At 52.9% G+C, this 23,217-nt stretch overlaps 2 protein-coding genes across 10 annotated transcripts; one reads left to right on the top strand and one right to left on the bottom strand.

Annotated features, from left to right (window-relative positions):
• The first annotated feature begins 4,255 nt into the window (after window positions 1-4,255).
• ATXN7L3 (ataxin 7 like 3) lies at window positions 4,256-11,923 on the top strand. Of its 6 annotated transcripts, none has more exons than XM_044744896.2 (13): window positions 4,256-4,478; window positions 5,836-5,946; window positions 6,246-6,378; window positions 6,582-6,753; window positions 6,945-7,042; window positions 7,230-7,252; window positions 7,579-7,624; window positions 7,831-7,859; window positions 8,189-8,257; window positions 8,530-8,573; window positions 8,842-8,913; window positions 9,007-9,164; window positions 9,278-11,923. In XM_044744896.2, the coding sequence occupies exons 2-13, from the start codon at window positions 5,896-5,898 to the stop codon at window positions 9,424-9,426; spliced, it is 1,044 nt and encodes a 347-aa protein (XP_044600831.1). In that variant the 5' UTR covers window positions 4,256-4,478; window positions 5,836-5,895; the 3' UTR covers window positions 9,427-11,923. The 6 variants fall into 6 exon arrangements, with proteins under 6 accessions (XP_044600831.1, XP_044600828.1, XP_044600829.1 ...); XM_044744893.2 differs by having other exon boundaries at window positions 7,774-7,859; window positions 9,278-11,918; XM_044744894.2 differs by having other exon boundaries at window positions 7,558-7,624; window positions 9,278-11,918.
• Window positions 11,924-11,995: 72 nt separating this feature from the next.
• Window positions 11,996-16,130, bottom strand: TMUB2 (transmembrane and ubiquitin like domain containing 2). 4 transcript variants are annotated; one of them, XM_014849356.3, is made up of 3 exons: window positions 16,014-16,130; window positions 13,497-14,063; window positions 11,996-13,258 (listed from the first exon to the last, which is right to left on the bottom strand). In XM_014849356.3, exons 2-3 carry the CDS (start codon window positions 14,036-14,038, stop codon window positions 12,892-12,894), a joined length of 909 nt encoding a protein of 302 aa, XP_014704842.1. In that variant the 5' UTR covers window positions 14,039-14,063; window positions 16,014-16,130; the 3' UTR covers window positions 11,996-12,891. The 4 variants fall into 4 exon arrangements, with proteins under 4 accessions (XP_014704842.1, XP_044600836.1, XP_014704840.1 ...); XM_044744901.2 differs by having other exon boundaries at window positions 15,961-16,083; XM_014849354.3 differs by having other exon boundaries at window positions 15,334-16,073.
• Window positions 16,131-23,217: the final 7,087 nt, after the last annotated feature.

Genomic DNA, 23,217 nt, shown 5'->3' with positions numbered 1-23,217 from the left:
GTTAGGGTAACCCTCCCACCTTAAGCCCTCAGCCTCACCTGGGGGTAGGAATGACCATCCTGACTCCACCCAGACTTCTGATGGGAGGTGGGCTGGACTGAGATGACTCGCTCTCCGCACAGGCCTTGGCTGGGTTCCCAGAACCACAAAGGGCTGAAGACCCAGGCCCAGTTCAAGAGCTCTCCCTCAACCCCACGCCCTCTCCTGTTCTTGGCCAAACTTCTGAAAAGCTCATGGCTGGTCACGGTGTCCCATTTCCTCAGCTCCCACTCACCACTCCCCTGAGGTGATCTAAGATCACCAACATGTTCATTATGTCCAGCAGACACTTGCTTCTCTCCTGCCTTCTTGGTCTACTCTGCTGGCATCAGCTGCTCCTCCTCATTCTATCCTAGGTGTTCCTGTTGCTCCGTGAACCTCCAATTATCACCCCTAAGCAACATTCCAAAAGCTGCAGGCTTGTGTAGCTGCCTGTGTATCCTCTGGGATATCCCGCAGGTGCCTCAGACCTCAAGACCCAAAACGATCACCAACTATCTGCTCATTTAATCTAGACACCAGGGTGTCAGCCTTGACTCCTCTCTCCCTCTTTCACCTCCACATTTATTTGATTGCCTAGACCTGTCCATTCCACTTCCTGTATCTCAAATCTGTCTGTCCTCCGCTGCTGGCCTATTCAAGGCCACCACCATTGCTTACCTGCAAAGACTTCCTAAAACTGGTCTTCCTGCTTGCTCTCTTGCCCCCTACAGTCCATTCTGCACACAGCAACCAAAGTTGTCTTAAAAACAAATCTGATTACTTCTGTACTTGCGATGTACCATGTCTTACCATGACCCTACAAGGCCCGGTCTGTGCTTCCCTTCTCCCACTCTTCCTAATCACTCACAGCAATCCAGCCAAGTGATTGCTCTTTTGTTCCTCAAACATGCCTACCACAGAACCTTTGCACATGTCCTCTCTGCCCAAAATGCTATTCTCCCCAACTCTACACATAACTGGTGTTCTCATCCTTTGGGCCTCAGCTCAAATGTCACCTCATAGACAGGCTTTCCCGGACCACCCTCTCTAGAGAGGCCTCCTCCTACATCTCCTTGTTTATGTATTTGTATATTGTCTATCTCCCCAAGTAGAAGACACTTTACCGGCTTGTTCATTAGTCATCCCAGCATCTAAAATTGCCTGGTATATATTTGACACTCAAACATTTGTTGAATGAGTGAATAAGTAGGGTCCACAAGGCCCTGGGGGATCTGTTGCCCCTGCTGGCCTCTCTGCCCCAACTCTAGCTACACCAGCCATCCATGTCTCAAGCACACTACACCCTCTCCCCAGGCCTGTACACTGTACATAACCATTTTCTCTGCCTAGAACGTTCCTCTTCACCTCTCTGCCTAGTTAATTCAGGGCTCCACTTAAATGGCCACATCCTCGGGGTGGGGGGCGGGGAGACTTCTTGACCCTTGCCAAAAAGGTCTCCATGCCATTTGTTAGGCAGCCTGGATGCCTTCAGACTCAAGGCTTATTTCTTCCACATCAGGCTTTGCTGGGCTGTGAGCTCCACTAGGGCAAGCTCTGTGTGTCTCTAGCTCGTTGCTGCAACCCCAGGGCCTCACCCTGAGCCTGGACCAATGCAGTCCTTAGAGTTTATTGACTAGTGCTAACTGTGGAGAATGGGCATGTGCCCAAAGAGGTCACCACCACAGAGCAGCCCAGGCCAAGTGCTGAATGAATAGTTTGATCCAGTTGTAAAGGAGTTTGGTGTGAGGAGGGCCACGGTGGGGAAAATGAGGAAGGGTTTAGGTAAACAGGGAGGAGACAGCAAGGCTTCCTGGGCGTGTGTAAATTCCTTAGGGCAGAATGTACCGGGCATATTTAGAGACTAAAAAATGAATCAGCATCATTAAAGTGGAGAATTCCTGATTCACACTGTGGCGGTTCCTGAAGGCCTGGCCTTGCTCTTGTGCAGGTTCAGTCGCCTTCTGAGAGTCTCTACCAGCTGATCCCACGGTAACTCCAACATGGTCGGAACCGAACTCATCGTTCTCCTGGATCCTCACATCTCCTCCTCAGAGTTCCCTGTCTTGGTTAAAAGTATTTTCAGAGCCTCTCTCTCCTTTACCCCATACACCTGCATCGATAATAACAATCCACTGCTTCTAAGGTATTATCCAGACTCCATGCTCCAGAGTGATCTACTTAAAATGTAAGTCTGGTCAGAGGATTCCCTATGAGGACTCCTCATGGCCTATAAGGTTAAAGCCCACACATTCCTCAGCACATCCTTGGTCCTGTATGGTCTGACCTGCTCCCCTCCTGCTGCCTCCCCACCCATTCCCATGTTCCAGCCAGTCCCCAGACTGAGCCATACTTCCGAAGCTTGCTGTTTGGGATGTCTAGTGCCTTCTTGGTCTACCTTGACCTGGTTCATCTCCCACTACAAGAAGCCTTTCCTGACCAACTCTCTTAGATCATTTTATCCCTCCTCTTAGCCACCTCTGTCCTCTATGTATGTCTCTCTAGTTTTCATCATACTGTTTGGCAGTTATTTTCCTACAGGTCGCACTCCCCGCAAATTGTGAATTTCCCAAGAAAGCACAACTGTCTTATTTCATTTCTGCATCCCAGCAGAGACGCACTGTAAGAATTCTTACAAAGCAGTAGGAATAACAGCTAAGATTTACCCAGCACTTACACTGAGCTGCCAGTTTCTCATGCACTGACTTGCCAATCCTCACAACCACCTAATGAGACAGCCACTATTATACCCGGTGACAACAGAGGAAACTGAGGCAGCAGAGAGCTCATTCGCCCAAGTTCATTTGTCAAGTCCACAGATTTAAATTCAGATCTGACTCCTGGTCTTTACCACTTAGGACTATCGCCTTAATAAATGTTTGCCGAAGACGAAAGAGCCAATGATGGTCCCAAAGTATATGATTTAAGACTTCCCTCGTTTAATCTTATCTTCTGAGGGGAAAGGGCTGTTATACACCCATTCCAGAACTCCAGACACAGAGAGTAACCGAGATGGGAGCGCCAGTCTAGGTATCCACCGCAGCTGGGAAAGGCCCTTTCCTGAGGAGGTAAAGGGGGACTGTGAGAGTGCACGGATATGAGCACACCCAGGGGAGTAGCACTGGGTCGGGGGAAGGGTCTGGCCAATGCCAGGCAAGCTGTCTGAGAGGTGGGGGGTCCAGCGTGGGTTCCGGAAGCAGGAAAGGCGAGCAGGTGTGGGATCTAAATTAGGATGAGGGCGGGGAGGGCGCTGCGCTCGGAAGGGCACAGCTCGGCCTCTGCCCTTAGCGGAGGACCCTCATCTCGGGAGTTTGTTGGTTCGCAGGCCCGGAGTGGGCTGAGACCCGCCCAGAAACAGTGGGAACGGAGGCTCGGACAAGCCCCTTCGGCTCCCCGGGTGTTCTGCCCTTAGGTGCTAACCGCGCCGCACTTCAACTCTGGCCTCTTCACAGAAGTGCCTGCACGCTTCGGGGTGAACGCCGGGGTAGGGGCGCTGGTGGGGAAAGAGCCGGGAGCCCCGAGGGAAGGGCGGGGGAGCCTGGGCCGGAAGGCGTCCCAGGCTCCGCTGGGAGCCGGCGCTCTCTTTCGACGCCACCCGCAGCCCCCGCCCCGGAGCCGGCCGGGACGGCACAACGTCTCCGCCCCCAGCGCACCGCGCACCTCACCTTGAACGCCGCTCCACCCACCGCCACCCTATTGGGCCGGACGGACGGAGGAGGGCCGGCGATTGGCCGAGGTGCCTCCCGAAGGCCCCGCCCATCTCCCCGCCCCCGTCCCCGTCCGCCGGTACTTTGGACGGCGGCGTGGCGCCCCTCCTCCCCACCCGGTCCCCGCCCCCTGGAGCAAATGCTGCCGAGCTGCGGCCGCGGGGCAGATGCACGCGCTCGGGCCCTTCTAGCAGGCGCGAGCAGTCGCTGGGCGCGCGAAAGCGAAAGAAGGAAGAGGAAGGGAGGGCGGGGGCGGGGTGTTGAGGAGGGGCGGGAGGAGGAAGAGGAGGAGGTTGGAGCGCGCTCGCGCTTGGCCTCGCGCCCGCGCGGAGGGAGGGGGAGAGGGGCGCGCGCGCGCACGCTCGCGTTCTCGCTCGCTCCATCCATCCATCCTCCGGTCGCGGCACGCGCGCGCGCTCCGGGCTCGCGCCGCACCCCCCGCCCGGGAGAGGCGGGCTGGAGTGGGGGGCGGGGGGAGGGGCGCGCGGACGGCGCGCGGACTGCGCGCGGGCGGGGTGAGGTGAGGAGGAGGAGGCGGCGACGGGACGAGAAGGGAGGGGAAGGGGCCATGGCCGCCCGGTGAGGCGGCGAGGCGGGGGGGCGGCCCGACCCCCCGGCCCCGGGTCCTGGGCCCCGGGGAGAGGCGAGGACGGACCGACGGACATGGGGCTCCGGAGCAGCCGCCGCCGCCGCCGCCGCCGGAGGACGCGGCCCTGAGAGGCCGCCGGGCCCCGGCGCGGCCCCCCGGGCGGGGTGAGTACGGGACGGAGACGGGGACGGGGGAGGGGCCTGCGGGGGGCGGGGGGCGGGGCCCGAGGCGGGGCTTGGGCCCCCTCCCCCCAGGTCTGGGTCAGCGCCCCTTCCCCTCCCCCAGGGCCGACGCGGAAACGCCCGGCTTCCCCCGGCTTCCCGGCCCGGCCGGGGCCCCCTGCTCTCCCCCTGTCTGGGTCCCCCCTGGGCGGGGCAGGGCCGGCCGGGGAGGGGGCGCGGGGCCTTTGTTAGGGAGCCAGGCCCCAGCCCCCGGGACAATAGAGACACCCTCCCGGACTCCTCTCCCCGGCCGGCCGGGGCTGTCGGCGGGCGTGGAAGGAGAGGGGCCGGGACGCGTCCCACTCTGCCCACTCTCTAGGGGTCGGTCTGTCCCGGGCCGGCGCCGGCCTCCGGCGGCTCGGCTCTCCTCCCCCCAGTCGGTATGATGCAGCAGCAGTGCCGCAGGGACGGGGGAAGAGCCGAGGCCCGGCCTCCTACCCTCCCTAGTGCCCCTGGCTCATTTGTCAGTCCCCACCCCACTCGAGGCCGGCACCTCCTTAAACTCGTACCCCGCGTTCAGAGGGGCCCCGGACTGTGGGCAGTTTCTGAATCCTTTGGTGAGGATTCCTGGACTTTGGGGCTCTTGGAGAGACTTCCGGGCTGATCCTGAGGGAGGGAGGGTGGTTATCTAAGAGAAGAACAGGTAAGGGGAGTGCCCGCTCCTGGCATGGCATGCCATCCCACCGAGCTCTACCCCGTCTTGCTCGTGGTGGCTAGAAATGCTCCTTGAGCTCTAGGTTTCTGTGGGCTCTCCTCCCCTCCTGGAGTGGCAGGCTTATTTCAAGGGAAGACAGAGTGGGGTGAAGGTTGTCGGGTCCTAGGGCCATTTCTACTTCTGGTAGCAGTACCCCCCCAAGTGGACATCCTGGCAGAAAGCAGAGGTGACTCCGAGGAGAGCCTGGGGAAGGGGGGCCTGTATTTGGGAGTCTGTGCAGTTCTTTGCCACACCCTGTGGGTTTGCTCTGAGGCCTTAGAGTTCCTTCTCCTCCCCCTGCTGCATTGCACCATGGGTATCGAATAGGGGTTTGAGTTTTGGGGACCTGGGGTGAGCTGCTGCCTCCTATAGACCCAGACTCTGATTGGCAGGAGAGTCCAGGGCCTGAGTTCAGGCCTGGGAAGGACAAGGCTGCCTTTGGGTTTCAGGCCCTGAAGGACCATGTAGACTTAGTGAGCCTAGGCCTTAGGGAGGGGTACATGCTGATGCCACGATTAAGCTCTGGGCAGCAAGGTGCGGAGGGGAGGTGGCAGTCTTCAGAGGTGTCTTGGACTCACACCAACACCCCCACTCCCGTGTGTGCAGCCGTGTTGCCGCCCGCTGTGCTATGAGCAGTCAGAGCGCCGTCTCCACAAGAGTTTACAAATGAAAATGGAGGAAATGTCTTTGTCTGGCCTGGATACCAGCAAACTAGAGGTGAGGGCTCCCCCACGTGTGCCTCTAGCTCTTTCTCTCGATGTCTCTACGGTCGCTATATCTGGCATCCACACCAAAGAGGAATTGGGATAGTCAGCCTTGTTCCTTAAAGGGAATAGCCAGCTGAAAAGGCCCAAGGATCTGGAAGAAGAAAGAACTCGAAGTCAACATGGGGAAAATGGCAAAGAAAGCATTATTTTTGGCCAGGGTGAATTGGCAGGAGATCTGGTTGGTGAGAGTTGTTCTCAGTTCAGGGGTCTGTGACTGTCATGACGGTGGATGTTCTCCCCTGGGCCCAGGCCATCGCTCAGGAGATATACGCGGACCTGGTCGAGGATTCTTGTTTGGGATTCTGCTTTGAGGTACACCGGGCTGTCAAGTGTGGCTACTTCTTCCTGGACGACACGGACCCTGATAGCATGAAGGATTTTGGTGAGCTTCAGAGTTGAAGGAGAGCCGTCTAGCCCTGTCCCGGGAGTGCTGGGAGGTTCCTTCTCTAGCAACCGCCTCAGATGTAGAGCCTGGAGCTCCTGTGAGCTTAGGCAAGGGGTGGGAAGAGGCCATGGGACCATGGGTGGGAACAAGAGGTGAGGGTCCCCTGCCCGCCCTGATCGCCACGCCTCTCCTGTCCCCAGAGATCGTGGACCAGCCGGGGTTGGACATCTTTGGACAGGTTTTCAACCAGTGGAAGAGCAAGGAGTGTGTTTGCCCCAATTGCAGCCGCAGCATTGCCGCCTCCCGCTTTGCTCCCCATCTGGAGAAGTGCCTGGGAATGGGTCGGAACAGCAGCCGGATCGCCAACCGCCGGTGAGGGCTTCTCCCCCTGCTACAACCACAGCTGCTCGGCTTTTGCAGGCTGTACCTGTGCAGGCCCCCAGGGACATTTGTAGGGACCAGAGGGTGGGTTGTGCCTGGCCCCAGATGCTCCATTATACCTCTGAAGTTGGGGGCAGAGAGAGGTGGCAGCCTTGATCCTTTCTCTTCCCTACTCTTGGCAGGATTGCCAATAGCAACAACATGAACAAGTCTGAGAGTGACCAAGAGGATAACGATGACATCAATGACAATGACTGGTCCTATGGCTCAGAGAAGAAAGGTGTTTGCGGGTCTGGGGAAACTTGGGGGGCATTGGGGTGAGGTGGGCAAGCAGGAATTGGTATGTTATGGTCACAAGTTATCTTGAATGGGCTGTGGGGCGAGAATGGAGCTTTCTACTTTTCTTTAGGTGCCCTTAGGTTGGGAACTTAAAGTGACCCTGCCCTTTATCCTTTTGTCTTACACAGCCAAGAAGAGAAAATCAGATAAGGTGAGAGCCGGGGCAAGCATGAGGGAAATTGGGCGAAGGACAGATACCCTCCCCTTTGGGCAGGGAGTCCTCGGGTGTCTTGACTCAAGTCTGAGGTCATTGGGTGCCTCTCTGGGTTCTGGGATGAGGGTGTCTGTGGTGGGCAGGAGGGCAGCAGAGGCCTTGGGGGATGGGGGAGGTGGGAATATGGGTAAACGAGCCTCTTACTGGGGAGGAAGGGTAGGAATTTGAGGATGTTTCTTTGTCAAATCTTTTTTCCTTCCCTGGGTTCTCGGCTCCCCCTTATCGTTACCCTTTCCCCAAAGCTATGGTATCTCCCATTCCAGAACCCCAATTCCCCTCGAAGATCCAAGTCTTTAAAACACAAAAATGGTAAGTGGGGCTGGAACAACGGGAGTGATTCTAGCTGTGTCTTCTGGGACATGTTGCTGGAGGGTGGAGGTGGGGGCTTGGGGACAGGGGTATCGAGGGAGGGCCTGTGATCCTTCTGTCACCCCCACTTCCTCTCTGGTTATTTTCAGGGTTCTCTGTCTGTACCTCTGCATCAAACACCCTTCCCCTTCTTTTTTCTTCTTCAGGGGAACTTAGCAATTCGGATCCTTTTAAGGTGAGTAGGGGCTGCCCCTCTTAGGTTGCCTCTCATTTTCCTTGTGAGAGTTGAGTGGGATTTGGACAACTGGGGAACACAATGCTGACAGGCAGAAGCACTAGATGGGGTATTTAGGGCTTGCATATTTATGTTCTTTCTGGGTTCCGACCCCTCACCCACATGATAGAAGGTGGGATGGAAGGAATCGTTGGAACAGTGCTGGGCAGACCTAAGGTCTTCTCACTTAGAAAGGGATGAGAGGGGCTGATTCTCCACTCCCGACCTCCACCTCTCCACCCCTTCTTTGGCTGCCCCTTCTCTAACCTGTTCCTCTGCTTCTCCCCCAGTATAACAATTCAACTGGGATCAGCTATGAGACCCTGGGGCCAGAGGAGCTGCGTAGCCTGCTCACCACGGTGAGGGACAGGGTAGGGGAGGCCCTTGGGAGTGGGCTGGAGCCCCAGGCAGTGGTCAAGGCCCTGGAGGAGGCTGGTGACGTAGCAGTCAGGGCCATATAGTTCTCTGTTTGGAATTAGGTTTCCTGGCCAGTGGTGGTCCGGGACCTTATGCTCTGGATGCCTTGGGACCATTTCTGTTGGTGCAATCTAGCATTTGTACAGAAGAGAATATCTAGCGTCTAGAGTAGGTTCCCCTCCATCCCTCCTTTCAGCTTATATTCCTCTTCCAGCAATGTGGGGTGATTTCTGAACACACCAAGAAGATGTGCACAAGGTGAGCTCAGAACCTAGAAAGGGGGCCAGGGGGCCCTCCTGCACACTCACCCTGGGCATAGGTCGGGAGTACCCCTAGTCTTGAGCAATGGGACTCCCACCCTTCCCCTCCCCTCCTCTGATGGTCAGGCCTTCGGCCACAATCTGGGGGCTCTCCATTCATCCCTTCCCTTTGTCCATCCCTCCTACCTCTGCTGAGGGGAGAGGTTCACCTGAGTTCCTCAGACCCTTCCTGCCTTGTCAGGGCCTGATAATTATTTCCCCACCAGGTCCCTGCGCTGCCCCCAGCACACAGATGAGCAGCGGCGAACCGTGCGGATTTACTTCCTTGGACCCTCCGCGTAAGTGACCCTCCAAGGAAGGTGGTGGGTTGTGGAAGGTTAGGATGATGATTGGTATCCCTACAGCCCTTCTTTGGCCCCTCCCCTTTGCAGTGTCCTTCCAGAGGTCGAGAGTTCCCTGGATAATGACAGCTTTGACATGACTGACAGCCAGGCCCTGATCAGCCGGCTTCAGTGGGACGGCTCCTCTGATCTCTCACCCTCTGATTCAGGCTCCTCCAAGACGAGTGAGAATCAGGGATGGGGTCTAGGTAAGTGATCCAGCTGGGCCCCAGGGGCTCTGCGCCTGAAGTGAAGAAGTGGAAGCACTTTGTGCTCTCCTGCCACAACCCTACTCTCATCCCTTGTGCCTCTTTCTCTTCAGGTACCAACAGCTCTGAGTCACGGAAAACCAAGAAAAAGAAATCCCATCTGAGCCTGGTAGGGACTGCCTCCGGCCTGGGCTCCAACAAGAAGAAGAAGCCAAAGCCACCGGCACCCCCGACGCCCAGCATCTACGATGACATCAATTGACTTGGGTGCAAGGGATAGCCTTTGGCTGAGCAGAGCCGTCTCTCCCAACCCCCACCCAGGCGGCATAGCCTGGCAAATGGACGGCTGCTGGGGGTTTGGGCTTGGGAAGCTTGGTGGGCCAAGCAGGCAGAGGATCCAATTATGCACCCCTGGGGGGTGTCAGGGTCCTCTGCGATGGAGCACGACCTCTCGGCATGCAGGACTCAGACCTGGACATATTATGCCTTGGACATAAATTTGGTGGGGAGGCGGTTTTCCTATTTATTCTGTGAGTTACTGGATGTCCAGCTAGGCCAGGGGCCTGACCTGGGCACTGTGCCAGGGCACTGCCTGCCCCCCACCCCAGGAACTGGACTAAGCCCTGCCGAGGAGCATTGTGGCTACCCGGGAGGCTGTGGGTTGGAAGCTGAGCCTGGAGGGGGCGCCTCCCCCAGCTGCCCTCAGCAATGTGAACGGGTCCGGTGCTTGGAGCTGAGGGACAGGGCTGGGCGTGTCCTGTCTGTGTGCAGAATCCTATCAGATGCCCCCGATCCCAGGGGTAGGCAGGCACAGCGAGCTGTCTGCTGAGGTAGGCGTCCAGAACTGCCGCCGCCTTCCCTGCCCCTCACAGGGGCAGCCCTTTTCCCTCAGTCCCCGTGGGCCTCCTTGGCAGCAGGAGCTGTCCTTTTGTTGTTGGGTGCCAGGAAAGGGCCTCCAGCCTCTACAGCTTCAAGGAATGGGCAGGGGGAGGGTAGGAAGAGGGAGCTGTGTATCAAAATGACTCCCCCCTACCTTTCCTCCCTGACCCAGGGCTGGTGAGGAGTGGGGCCCAAGGTGGGAGGGAACGGTGCTGCTTTATTTGAAATGTTTTCTTACCTCATTCCCTGCCCCAGGAAGGGGCCCAGCCTCACCCTCCTGGGGTGGCCCCATGTTCCTCCTGCCTACCCTGCCCCACTGCCCTACCGGGGCAGCCCAAGTTCCCAGCTGCTGCTTGCCATCCCTTCTTTCACCTTGACCAGCTTCAGTTCCTCTCTCAATGCTCCTGCCTCCGAAGCCTCCCGTTTCCCCTTCCTTAGCCGCTTTTAAGTTATTTATTCTGTACTTGTGGTTTGGGGCTCTGAGGAAAATCCTGATCTTTTACCTCTCCCCTTTTGCTAGAAGTGGGGTGGGAAGAGAGGGTAGTCTCTGTGCTCTGGGTTGTCAGTGGAGGGGGAAAGGGTGTCATGCCTAGGCATTGCCTCTCTGTGGGACTGTCATGCCAGTGTGCCCACCTGTCTGGTCTACATCCTGAAGAGATGTACGGTCCCACCCCCACGTGGGCACCATCACTCCCAGGAGCCGAGCTGGAGGACTGCAGTCTGGGCTGGGAGCAGAGCTGACTGACACAGGGATGGAGTTGACCCTGAGCCATGTTCTCTGGCACTTGCTGGACGTGTCCCCTGCCCTCCTCTCAGGAGGAGCCATCCCACATTTGGGTAGCTAGTACCCAGGACTGGACGGACTGATTTGGGTTAGGGACCCTAGAGGGTTAAGGGAACAACAGAGATAGGGCTTCAGTACCCTGTCTGGGACCCCAGTCTCCCCCTGGGGTGGTTCTGATTGTGGCTGACGCCTGGTTACAAATTGGTTTTTAACCCAAGAATTGTGATTATTTTTTAAAAAGCCAAACAAATTTTGGCAGGAGTTAGAATAAATCCTGGGGCCTGGGCTCCTCTGTTCTTGACCCTCCACAGCCTTCTCCCTCTAAGGGGAAGCCAGAGGGAAAGGAGGATCTCAGCCAGCCTCCAGCCTGCTCCCAAATGAAGTCTTGAGAGTAGGTTGAAGGTGAAGGGAGGAAGGCCGTGGGCCACTCTCCCTTCTGAGAGGCAGCTGCAGCTCAGGCCCTAATACACCCTTTCCCCTCTGGCCTCTCCCTTTCCCCCTTCTGGTCGCAGGAGGGAGAAGTGGGAAGTAGTTTGGGAACTGGTTTGTCCACATCCACTTCCCCATTGTTCCTTGGCCCGCCCTCAGGGCAGAGCCCCCTGCCCAGGCTGGGTAAGAGATGGGCTTGGTCCAGCAGGGACCCTGAGGGAGCAAACCCCTTTCCTCTGGGGAGAGTGTGCCCCCCTACCATGTAGTTGAACAGGGGCTAGGAGCTCCCCACCCACTCCCTTCCCTCTAACAGCAGGCTGTGTGGGTTTCAATTCCCATCCTCCCCACCCCGGCTAGGTGTCGTCCACCCTGTATTCTATCATGTGTCTGAGTGTGTGGGGGGGTTCTGTACTAATTTCCATGGCCGGTGGCTTTTCCTTCCATGCATCACTCCCCCCCGCATGCCCAGGGGCCACCTGCCTGGCATTACCGCATGCTGGGGTCATTGGGGGAGGGGGGTGGGGCTCACGCTGTCCTGTGGTCTTGAGATTTTTATTTTTGCATATGTAATCCATCCTGTACAGGTAGCTAACTTTGTAAACGCTGTGTATTTCCCCTGCCCCCATGGCTGCTGGTGTAAATAAACTGCATCTCCCGTTGGTAGCCCAGCCTACCCACCCTCATTATCATGTTACTAGAGGCAGAGCAAAGCCATTCTTATAATGTCACAGCAAGAGGCTCCACAGCCACAAAATGGAACTTTATTCAGTCACAGACACTGACCATCCAAGAGCCCCAGAGGCAAGGGCCTGGGGCCCAGTGCTCCATATCCAGAGCTTGTCCTTGGAGTGGGTAGGGTAGGACACTGGCTGAGGGCCAGAGCTGTCTCTTGCTTACAGCCTCAGGCCTAGGGTAGCAGCAGCTGTGGCCTGGCCTCTCCCAATGCTGGGGTCTTGGCTTTGTGCCCCAATCCCCTTCCTGACTGAGCTCTATAAAGGACCATTTAAAAAAAAAAAAAAATACAAGCAAAGTGCTTTGAAAAAAGGGAGAACACTGGAAACTGTCCAGAACATGGAGAACACCCTATTCCTGCTACAGGGGTGGAGGGAGAAGGCAGAGGCAGCTGGGTGCCGTAGGGAAAGCTGACGCGATCTTCCTGCCTGCCTGTGTGATTTTAGTTTCATAAGGTGGATATTTCTCTAGGGAATTTAAAGATCCTCCAGGCTCCCTACAGAAGGATGCTGGGGCCATGCTGAGCTGCCCTGGCAGGCAGCCCTGGGTACTGAGGAACAGACATGCAGGACAATGAGAAGAGCTAGGCCACAGCTGGGAGGGAATCCTCAGAGCCCAGACTCCCCAGTGAGCTGGGCCACCAGCTTGGCTCTGAACTTCAGGACCCTAAAAGTGAAGGAAGAGGACATCCTCATTTCTACCTGAGTTGTGCTTGCACAGAGGGGATGTCTGTACCCTCGTGAACGTGAAGGGAAGGCCCTGTTCTGCCTCCAGTAGCCTATGGAGGAGGACCTACCTTATCCTTTCCACCCCTCCCTCCCAGGCCCTTGGGCCCAGCTCTGGCCAGGAAAGGGGGAGGCCATAAAGGAGGAAGACCATGCCTTTCATTTTCTCCCTATGTCCTTATCGTCCATACATCCCAAATACTAGGAAGCTGAAGAAGACGGTGACTCCCACCAGGGAGACAGTGGCAGGTGCTGTGAAGAACTGGCGGTAGTTGATACGGAAGTACCAGACCACACCCAACAGCACCACAAACACAGGCACCATGAGGCTGCCCACACTGACGCCAAGGCTGGGTGGCTCAGTGGCCGAGGAGGGAGCCAGGGAGGCTGAGGGGCCTGGAACAGCTGACCCTGGGGGTGAGTGGTGGCAGTGAATCACACAGTGGTCAGTGATGTTCAGGGAACGCAGTGTGCGCGCTGGGTCCTGCAGCAGGCGGCCCTGGTAGATCAGTTTCATCTGGCTCTCCTGTCCAGGGAAGTACTTACTGGATGAAGGAAAGAGACAGAGGATGAGAAAGGAGAAGCCAAACAGGCCTGGACCAACAAAGCAGGGCAAGGGGGAAAACTGAAGGGTGGGTTTCTAAGGAAGTATCCCACCCACTCCTAGTAGGGGCTGGATCTGACACTTCCCCACTGTTCCCATGTCTATACAAGCTTCCTCCGAGGCAACCAACAGCTAGGGGCATGGGGTATGAGCAGCCTCCCATTTTCCTGTGCACTCACCTCTTCAGGGCACCCACAGTATCCTCTGGCCTAGCCACAGCCAGCTCCTCGGTGTCATTGAGGAATTTGAGCCGCACATTGATGAGGCCAGGGCTGGGCGGGAGGCAGGTGTTATCCTCAGATCTCAGGGGGGCCTCTGGACTGCTGCTCTCTGGGCCCGCTTGTCTTTTGGGCAGGCCTTGGATGTCAAGCAGATGCTCAAGGCTGGGCTCAACACCACCCCCAGCTCCAGGCTCCCCTGTGGAATCTCCCCCACCTTCGCCAGCCTCTTCAGCCTTCTCATCATTACCCTCTGATGGATGGGCAAGTTCCGTTGGTTCTGGGGTGCCTTGGCCCGCCACCAGATGGTCCACATGCCCCAGGTGGAGGACGGATGTGTCGCCAGCTGACACAATAGTGCCCAGGAGCTGGTTGCTACCGCTGTCTGCTACGTAGGTAGAGAGCCAAGCTAGGACCAAGGCTAGAATCAGCACCACCACACCTGCCACCACAGTCACCTCATTACCCACACTCTCAATGAAGGTGACATCAGAGAGCTCCATGGCCTGGCTGCTGACTGGGTCCACGCTGCAAGAACAAAGGGGGATAGCATCAGCAGGGAATGTGGGGTTGCAACCTGGTTTCTAGTTTGTTTAGGTTCTAACTGACCCAGCCATGAAAGAAAATGGAGTTCAGTGTCCTGTAAAGGGGGCAAAAAACCTTCCTAACTCTGGACCCCCAACCTAAAGCTAAGGATTTACCCTTCGCCTCTAGTGTGAAATGCTGGCTTTCCGATTCCACGCCCTTCCTCTCTCATACTCCAACCCCTCAATGAGCACGGATCATCAGGAAAACCTTAAAGCTTTGTTGCTGCTGGTGCTACTGTTTGTTGCCTTTTTGGTAGGTGGGGAAAAACATTTGCTTCTTTGAGCCTGAGTTTCTCTAGGATTCCTATCACTTGGAGAAGCCTCTACTGTGGCCTCAGAGAGACAAAAAAGCCTGGAATATTGTATGTGAGCCCCCTTGGGAGGCACAGTGCAGCCACTCTTGCCAGATTGTCTCATTTGAACCCTGTCTCATTCATGGTCACAGATCTAGGTCCAGATGTCAAGAACCAAAGAAAATCAATTTAGCCTCAAAAGCAGAGTGAGACCACCCTGACCGGACAACTCTGTAGGGGCCATCAGCAGACACTTCGCAGCAGACATTGTGTCTGCCTCCTCTGAAACTCTTCCGGCAAGCCCTAGAGAGCAAAGTAGCAACAGACAGCAGAACACCACCCTCCTGGGTCATCGCAGGCTCACAACTTCAAAACCACTACTTGAGTGGAACTGATTTAGAAAAGATTCCAAAACAGCTCACAATCCATATCTCAATCTCTCTCCTCGTGCTGTGCAGGTTCTCCCTTGGCAGTTTCTTAGAAAGCCTGGAAGGATCTTGGCTTGCTCCTTGGAGTACCTACTCTCTCCCTTGGAGAATCTGCTGCTTTCACAGCTGTCCCTGGGCAAATCCAGGCTGATGATTATCATTAGCAGACTATTCTCACAGCACCTATAAAACTTCATTATACTTATCTACCTGTCCATCTCTCTACCACACTCCGGGGAGGCAGGGATGACATGGATTACTCTCTGTACCACAGTAGCCAGTACAATGCCATAGTAGTTGCTCAAAGAATATTTGTGGAACATACCAACATCTGAATAGTTCCCACATCCTTATTTAGTAGATGGGCCCTGGAGTCACAAAAAAACAAGTATAATCCCGGTCTTGCCTTTTACTAGCTCTGAAGCCTCGAATAACTTTCTCAGAGCCTCAGCATTCTCATCAGTAAAATGGGGTTAAAAATAGTACCTACCTCATAAGGTTGTTCTGAAGATGATGGAAAGTCATCGAAGCAAGATACTTAGCACAGTGCCTGGCACATTGCAATTGTTCAATAAATAAAGGGGAGTAATTATTTATCACCCGCACGACTAACCCCTGATGGTAAGAAGCTTACTGTCATTCTCCCTGGTTTACAGAAAAGAAAACTGCGGCGAACAGAGGCGAAGACGACTGGCACAGACACAGGGAACTTTCGTGGGCAGGGGCCGGGCAGGACGCCAGGGCTCCCGCCTCAGAGGCCTTTGCTCCCTCCTCTGCCTCCGAGCGACCCTGCCCGCCCGGTGCGGAGGGTCCCCGACCCTGCCTTTTCTGAGGCGAAGGCTCCGCGTCTGGGCGGTGCTATTCCCGCGGCGCTGGAGAGGGGTCCGTGGGCTCACCCGAGTCGAAAGGCTGCCTGGTCCCGGCCGCCGTTCCCAGGCCCAGTTCGCCCAGCCGGTGAGGGGTAGAATCGGATGAGGGGGTCACAAACCATCCACACCCCTCAAACTTCGGGGCGGAGCCGGGGGGCTGGGGGCGGGGCTTGAGTACGCGGGGAGTCATGGGAAATTAAAGGGGGCTTGGACTGGTACTGTGCCTGGATAGGGAAGGAGGTCCTCACCTGAAACGGCCAGACTAAGTGTTTTGACTTCGCCAGGACGCCCGTGGACTCACCTTTCCGTAGGGGCCGGGGGAGGGGCTGGCTATCCCTGATTCTGTCCAGGTTCCACTCTCTTCCGGCTTCTCCCGGAAGCTGTTAGAACCGGAGACAGGAAGTCCCGCCTCCGCGCCTTGCACTGATGACGCAAAGCTACGTAAGGCGGGCTGACGTAAACGTATTCTTTAAATAAAAGGGACGGGTTTCTCAGCGAAAGGAGGGGCGGAGTCATTGTTGGCGGGATCGCGGCCCTTCGGGGGCAGGGCCACTCCTGGTGGGCGTGGCCTAAGGAGCCGAGAGAGGCGGTGCGGGGCCAGGAGGGGTCGGGGGAGGTGCTTGGGAGAGGGGCGTGGCTCCGCGCTGGAAGACCAAGCTGGCTGACACCGCCGGGCAGAACGCTAGCGGCGCTTCCCTCCTCCTATCCTTCCTGTCCCGGCCTTGCTCCCAGCCTCCCGAGCTGATTGGATCTATTACTGCTCTGCAACGCACACTGCGCTCCCGTGAGCGGAATCAGTGAGGACCGGTATCCCTGTCCTCCAAGAGTTCGACTCAGGGTTAGTCGAGTGACAGACAAGGTAACTATTTAATCACCATCCGGTGCTCCGAGAATGCGGCCCCAGGTAGTGTGGGACCTTGGTAAATAAGACGAGAAACCAGTTCAACTAAGACACGGATTCAGCCCGGGCTTAGGACACAAGAAAAGCAGGAGCCCAAAAAAGGAAAAAAAGGTTCAGCTTCCAAGAACTTATCTAGATTTTTGCAATTAAAATTTTTCCTAAAGACGTGCTGGGGTTTTTGTTGTTTTTTGGTGGTGTTGATTGAAGTATAAATAATGAAGATGGGGCAAACTCAAGCAGGAGCTCGGTGGTTTTCACCAACTGAACACACCGGTGGAACCGGCTCTCAAATTAATAGAAAATGACCAAAGAACCCCCTTTCTTGTCTTCTTCCGGCCACTAACTTCCAAAGAGTAGTCACTATTCTGACTTGTCACCATAGATTAATTTTCTCTGGTTTTGTACTTTGTATAAATGGAATCAAACAGTATGTACTCTCCTGTCTGGCTTTTTCTTTTCCTTTTTAAGTCTTTTTTTTTATTGTGGTAAAATATACATAAAATTTACCATTTTAACCTTTTTTTATGATCTCTAGTTGATGAAGAAACTCTTATTTTTTTTAAGTATGTTTTATTATTTTTTTTTTGAGGAAGATTAGCCCTGAGCTAACATCTGCCATCAATCCTCCTCTTTTTTTTTTGCTGAGGAAGACTAGCCCTGAGCTAACATCCGTGCCCATCTTCCTCTACTTTATATGTGGGATGCCTGCCACAGCATGGCTTGACAAGCGGTATGTAGGGCCACCCCTGGGATCCAGGCCGGGCAACCCTGGGCCCCCCGAAGCAGAACATGGGAACTTAACTCCTGTGCCACCTGGCCGACCCCCTGTTAACCATTTTTAAGTGATTAATTCAGTGGAACTAAGCACTGTCATAATGTTGTGCACTCATCACCACTATCCATTTCCTATACCCGTTCATCCCCCTCCTCTGTTCTATTTCTGTCTCTATGAATTTGCATATTCTAGGTTTCTCCTGTAAGTGGAATCAAACAATATTTGTCCTTTTGTGTCTGGCTTATTTCACTGAGACTGTTTCCAAGGATCATCCATGTTATAGACCATATCAAAATTTCACTCCCTTTTAAGGCTGAATAATATTCCGTTGTATGGGGGTCAGACTGGTGGTGCAGCAGTTAACGGCGCATGTTCCACTTCCACGGCCCGGGGGTCGCTGGTTCAGATCCCGGGTGCGGACATGGCACTGCTTGGCACACCATGCTGTGGTAGGTGTCCCACAGATAAAGTGGAGGAAGATGGGCATGGATGTTAGCTCAGGGCCGGTCTTCCTCAGCAAAAAGAGGAGGATTGGCCACAGTTAGCTCAGGGCTAATCTTCCTCAAAAAAAAAAAAAAATCCGTTGTATGCATACACCACATTTTCTTCATCCAGTCATCATTAATGGACATTTGTGTTGTTTCCACCTTTTGGCTATTGCAAATAATGTTGCTGTGAACATTGACGTACAAGTATCTGAGTCCCCACTTTCAATTCTTTTGTCTGGCTTCTTTTGATCAACAGTTTGTGAGATGAAAGGTACTCTTAATTTCTGCATACATGTACCTTTTGAATTTAAAGCTTAGTGTTTTCATTTTGAAGAACACAGGTGAGGGCAGGGCATCGTGGTACAGTTATACAGAATTGTGAAGAATGAGTAGAGATTTACCAAACAAAGTTCCAAACAGAGAGAACAGCAGGTCCAAGGGCTCTCAATAAATACTTGAGGGAATGAAAACCACTGAGTTGAACCATTGTTAATGCTTTCCAGAGTTTATGATATGCCAGGTACTAGCCTAAGCACTTCACATACATTATTTCATAGTGCTCTATCAAGTAGCTCTTATTGTACCCATTTTACAGGTTTGGAAACTGAGGCTCAGAGAGAATGAATAATTGTCCAAATTATGCAATTAGTGGTATAGGTAAAGTCCTCCAGATCTCTCTCTCTCTCTCTTTTCATATATAAATATATACATATCTTTTATATATATATCTTCATATATATACGTATATACCTTATAGGCAATATTTGGTCCCCTACTTTTTTCACTTAACACCATACCATGAAGCTTTTCTCATGTCATTGAATATTTTTATAGCATCATTAATATAGTTTTAAATAGCTGTTCAACAGTATTACCTTCCGTGTTGTACTATAATTTTTAACTATAAACTAATCATCTCATTTGGATGGACATTTAGATTGTTTTCAGTACTTCATTTTTAAACAGTGCTTTGATAAACATCTTTGTCTTTTTTTTTTTTTTCCGGCTTTTTCTCCCCAAATCCCCCCAGCACATAGTTGTATATTTCAGTTGTGGGTCCTTCTAGTTGTGGCATGTGGGACGCCACCTCAACGTGGCCTAATGAGTGGGGCCACGTCTGCTCCCAGGATCCGAACTGGTGAAACCCTGGGCCGCCAAAGTAGAGTGTGCGAACTTAACCACTCCGCCATGGGGCTGGCCCCTGTATGTCTTTGATGACAGATTTTTGTACACATCCATGATTTTTTTCCCTAGGATAAAAAATCCTGAAACGGGGACTGGTGGGTCAAAGGGTGTTCACAGTTTTAGGGTTTTTGATACATGGTGTCACATGGTCCTCTAGAAGGTTGTACCTCTTTCCATTCCCACCAGCAGCGTGAGTAACACCCACCAGTATTCCCTTCCCCAAAAACAATGTAGAGGCTGGAGAGGAACAGGGAATAGATGGAGGAGGTTTGAGAGATGTGAGAATCCTGAAGATGTTTATGAACCAAGAGGAAGGAGCAGAGGAAAAGTGAAGATGAAGGCAATCTGAGAAGGGAATAATTGACTGAGCTCCCTCTGGAGCCCTGAAGCAACGAGCCAGTGGTCGGGCCTCCCCTGCAGAGGAGGTGGGAAACTCGGCTTTCCCACTGCCCCATGTGCCTCGTCCATCCATTTGGGGTTAGGTACACACACTCTCTGTTCCCCAGGCTGCATGGACTGACTTGTGCCATGGCATTTTTCACAGTACATCGTCATTTTTTATTTTTCTGTCTTACCAAATTCCTTGAAGACAGGAACTGTGGTTTTTTCTTTTATCATTCCAGTATCCCCAACATCTATCCCAGCACCTGCATACTTGATAAAGATTTTTTAATGAATGATAGATGGATTCAGAGAAGGTGCAGGGAAGAGACGGGGAATTTGACTGAGTTCTCTCGTCTGCTGGTCAGAGGTGAAGTCTTACGGCCGTGGCAGTGAGGAGAATGGATGGAAGGGAAGCAGGAAGGCTTGGCTAGGGATGGAGATAGACTCGGAATGCTCAGCAGCTGGGATGGAGGGTTCCAAAAAGTGGAGGCTGAGTCTGACAGGGGATGCGTTTTGTAAGTGTGTTCAGCAAAGGAAAAGATGCAGTTGAGTTAAAGTTGTTTTGAAAGAGCTTGCAGGGTTAAGTTTTGACGGTGGAGGAATTATGTAGGAGAGGAAAAGCGAGGAAAGAAAGCAGCCTGAAGCTGGGACTATATCACAGCCCAAAGCTGGTCTCTTTTTTTTAATTAATTAATTAATTAATTAATTTTAAGATTTTATTTTCCTTTTTTCTCCCCAAAGCCCCCTAGTACATAGTTGTATATTTTTAGTTGTGGGTCCTTCTAGTTGTGGCATGTGGGACACCACCTCAGCATGGCTTGATTAGCGGTGCCATGTCCGCGCCCAGGATCAGAACCGGCAAAACCCTGGGCCGCCGAAGCGGAACGCGTGAACTTAACCACTTGGCCACAGGGCCGGCCCCTTGGTCTCTTTTAAATACAATAAAAATTAAAGATTAACAGAGTATTTTAATGGATCTTAACTTCTTGGACATTTTTCATGATGTAGTTTATGACATATTTATTTTTCCTAAACTATTGAACTTAAGTATTTTTATACTTTTATATGCAATAAAGATGGTTATAGAATGGTGAATGTATCTGTAAATCCTGGGATGCTGCCTTAACTAAATATGCTTATAGTAAGTCCGTTTTATTAAAAACCAAAAAGCGCTCCTTCCCTAACCACTAGATGTTATTTGTTTCATGTTTGCCAATCTGAAAGGCAAAGGGGCGTCTGTTCCTTTAATTTGCATTCATTGACTTACTAGTTTGCACATTTTTCATATTTCATCAACCACTTTGTAAATTAACTGTTTGGGCCTTTTGCCTTTTCTTCCCTCAAAAGAATTTTTTAATTATTTATTTAACAGATTTTTTTTTTAAAAGATTGGCACCTAAGCTAACATCTGTTGCCAATCTTCTTTTTCTCTTGTTCTCCTCCCCAAAGCCCCCAGTAGAGAGCCACATATTCTAGCAGTAGGTCCCCTGGCTGTGCTCTGTGGGACGCCCCTCAGCACGGCCTGACGAGCAGTACTAAGTCCACACTCAGGATCTGAACCGGCAAAACCCTGGGCTGCCCAAGCAGAGTGCAAGAACAACACCGTTCCGCCACAGGGCCGGCCCCAAGAATTTTTTTAAATTTCATAAGAATGCATGGATACCCATTTGTAAAAAATTCAAATATGGACCATAAACAGCCCCATGGGCACAGTCCCTCTCCCCTCCCCACAGGGGAATTCTTGGGTACCTGCCTTCCAGGCCTCGTTCTATTCATCTGCAATCATGGGGTTTGGTTTGTTTGCTGTACATATTGTATGCCAACCTGTTTTTTCTCCTTACCGACAGTCTTGGAAATCTTTCCAAGGCAGTACATACGCCAGTCACTTGGAATCCCTCCCCAGTGCTTTCCTGCTGCGGGTGCTACCCTTTGTAAGGGCTGAACTGTATTCCACAGTATGGGTTTGCTTACCACCTCCCCTATGCTGAGTTGTTGCAAGCAATGCTGGGATGAATACTCCCATATGTATCAGCCTTTTGTGTAAGCGGGGAGCAATGTTTAAGGGTACTGCTAAATGGCCCACCAAAGAGGCAATTTCCGTTCCCACCAACTGGATGTGCAAGAACTTATTTCTCCATATCTTCACCACACTGCATATTATCAATATTCAAAAATTTCCCCCAATCTAGTGAATAATATCGTATTGTTGTTTTCATTTGCATTTCCCTGATTGCTGGAGAGGCTGAGCAACATCATTCATTTACTAGACAGATATGAGTGTCCCCTCTCTGCAAGGCACTGTACAGGCTCAAGTCAACAATGTTGATGTCATTCCTGCCCTCACAGATCAAGGAAAGGAAAGTTTTTAGCTGCAGATATTTTTTCCAATATTTTGCTTTGTAATTATGTCTATGATTTGATGTTTTCATAAAACCAAATTTAAACTTTTTCTCTATCCAGATCTATTAATCTTTTATGCTTTTATCCTGACATATCTTCTCCTACCCCACAATAACATACATAATCATGTGTACCTTTGGGGGGTTTGGCTTTTGCTTTGTTGTTTCTTTTTTGTCTTTTGGAGGAAGATTAGCCCTGAGCTAACATCTGCCAATCCTCCTCTTTTTGCTGAGGAAGAGTGGCCCTGAGCTAACATCTGTGCCCATCTTCCTCTGTTTTATATGTGGGACGCCTACCACAGCATGGCGTGCCAAGCGGTGCCACATCCGCCCCAGAATCTGAACCGCCGAACCCCGGGCCGCCGAAGCAAAACGTGCGAACTTCACCGCTGCGCCAGTGGACTGGCCCCTGTTTTTTTTTTTTTAAAACAACTATCTTTTTGTAGTTGTACCTATAACAGAAAAGGCCACGCTTGGGGTCTGCCTGCTGTAAGGGTGTGGACAGCTCAGCATCCTCCTGACAGGGAGGCTCCCGGCTTGCGCCTAGGACTATAGAGGATTTCCCTCTCTTCTCTCAGGCCTGAGGCTCTCTGAAATTAAGGCAAAAACGTCATCCAGAAAGAAGAGGTTGCTGCTCTGCATAACGAGGTAAAAGACTGTCTTCATGTTGATGGAAGAGAATCTCCACAGGGGCCAGCCCGGCGGCGCAGCAGATAAGTGCACACGTTCCACTTCTCGGCCGCCCGGGGTTCGTGGGTTCGGATCCCGGGTGTAGACATGGGAACCACAGAAGAGTACAAGGGAGCAAAAAATAAACATGGAGTGACAGGTGTCTCCACCATATTTCAACCTAATGACATCCACGCTTTGGTTCTGTGCACAAATCATTTATTTGCGTTCATAAAAACTGGCTTGGCTTGAAAACCTTCCTCTTAAAGACGAATGGTGGTACATTTGACTCTGGGACCAGAGGAGGGAGTGAGAGAGGGAGGGGACAGCTGGTGGTTGGCCCTCCTGTCACAGGCCCTAAGAGACCACGAGTGTGGTGACCACCGTTTCAGACACCATGCATCACTGGGGGGTGAAGGTGGGGGACACACAACCACAAACGGGTCCCAGGCATCATGCATTTATTCCTCCCTCAACAGCCCTTTACTGAAATGCCTGTTCAAGGAATATAAGCCAGTCTCAGCCTCGTGGAGGCAGACACAGGCTCTTAATTAAATAAGTGCGATACCAAGGAAGGCTCTGCAGAGACAGTGCTATTGGGTTGAGTCTTGAGGATCAAATCAGCCTTGACTAGGGCAAAAAATGGGGGAAGAGTATACCAAGCAGAGACAACAGCACACGCAAATACCCGGGAGCAAAGGGGA

The sequence above is a fragment of the Equus asinus genome, chromosome 13 (assembly GCF_041296235.1).
Source record: "Equus asinus isolate D_3611 breed Donkey chromosome 13, EquAss-T2T_v2, whole genome shotgun sequence".
In the NCBI taxonomy this organism is placed as follows: domain Eukaryota; kingdom Metazoa; phylum Chordata; class Mammalia; order Perissodactyla; family Equidae; genus Equus; species Equus asinus.
This window is presented reverse-complemented; position numbering and strand designations above follow the sequence as displayed.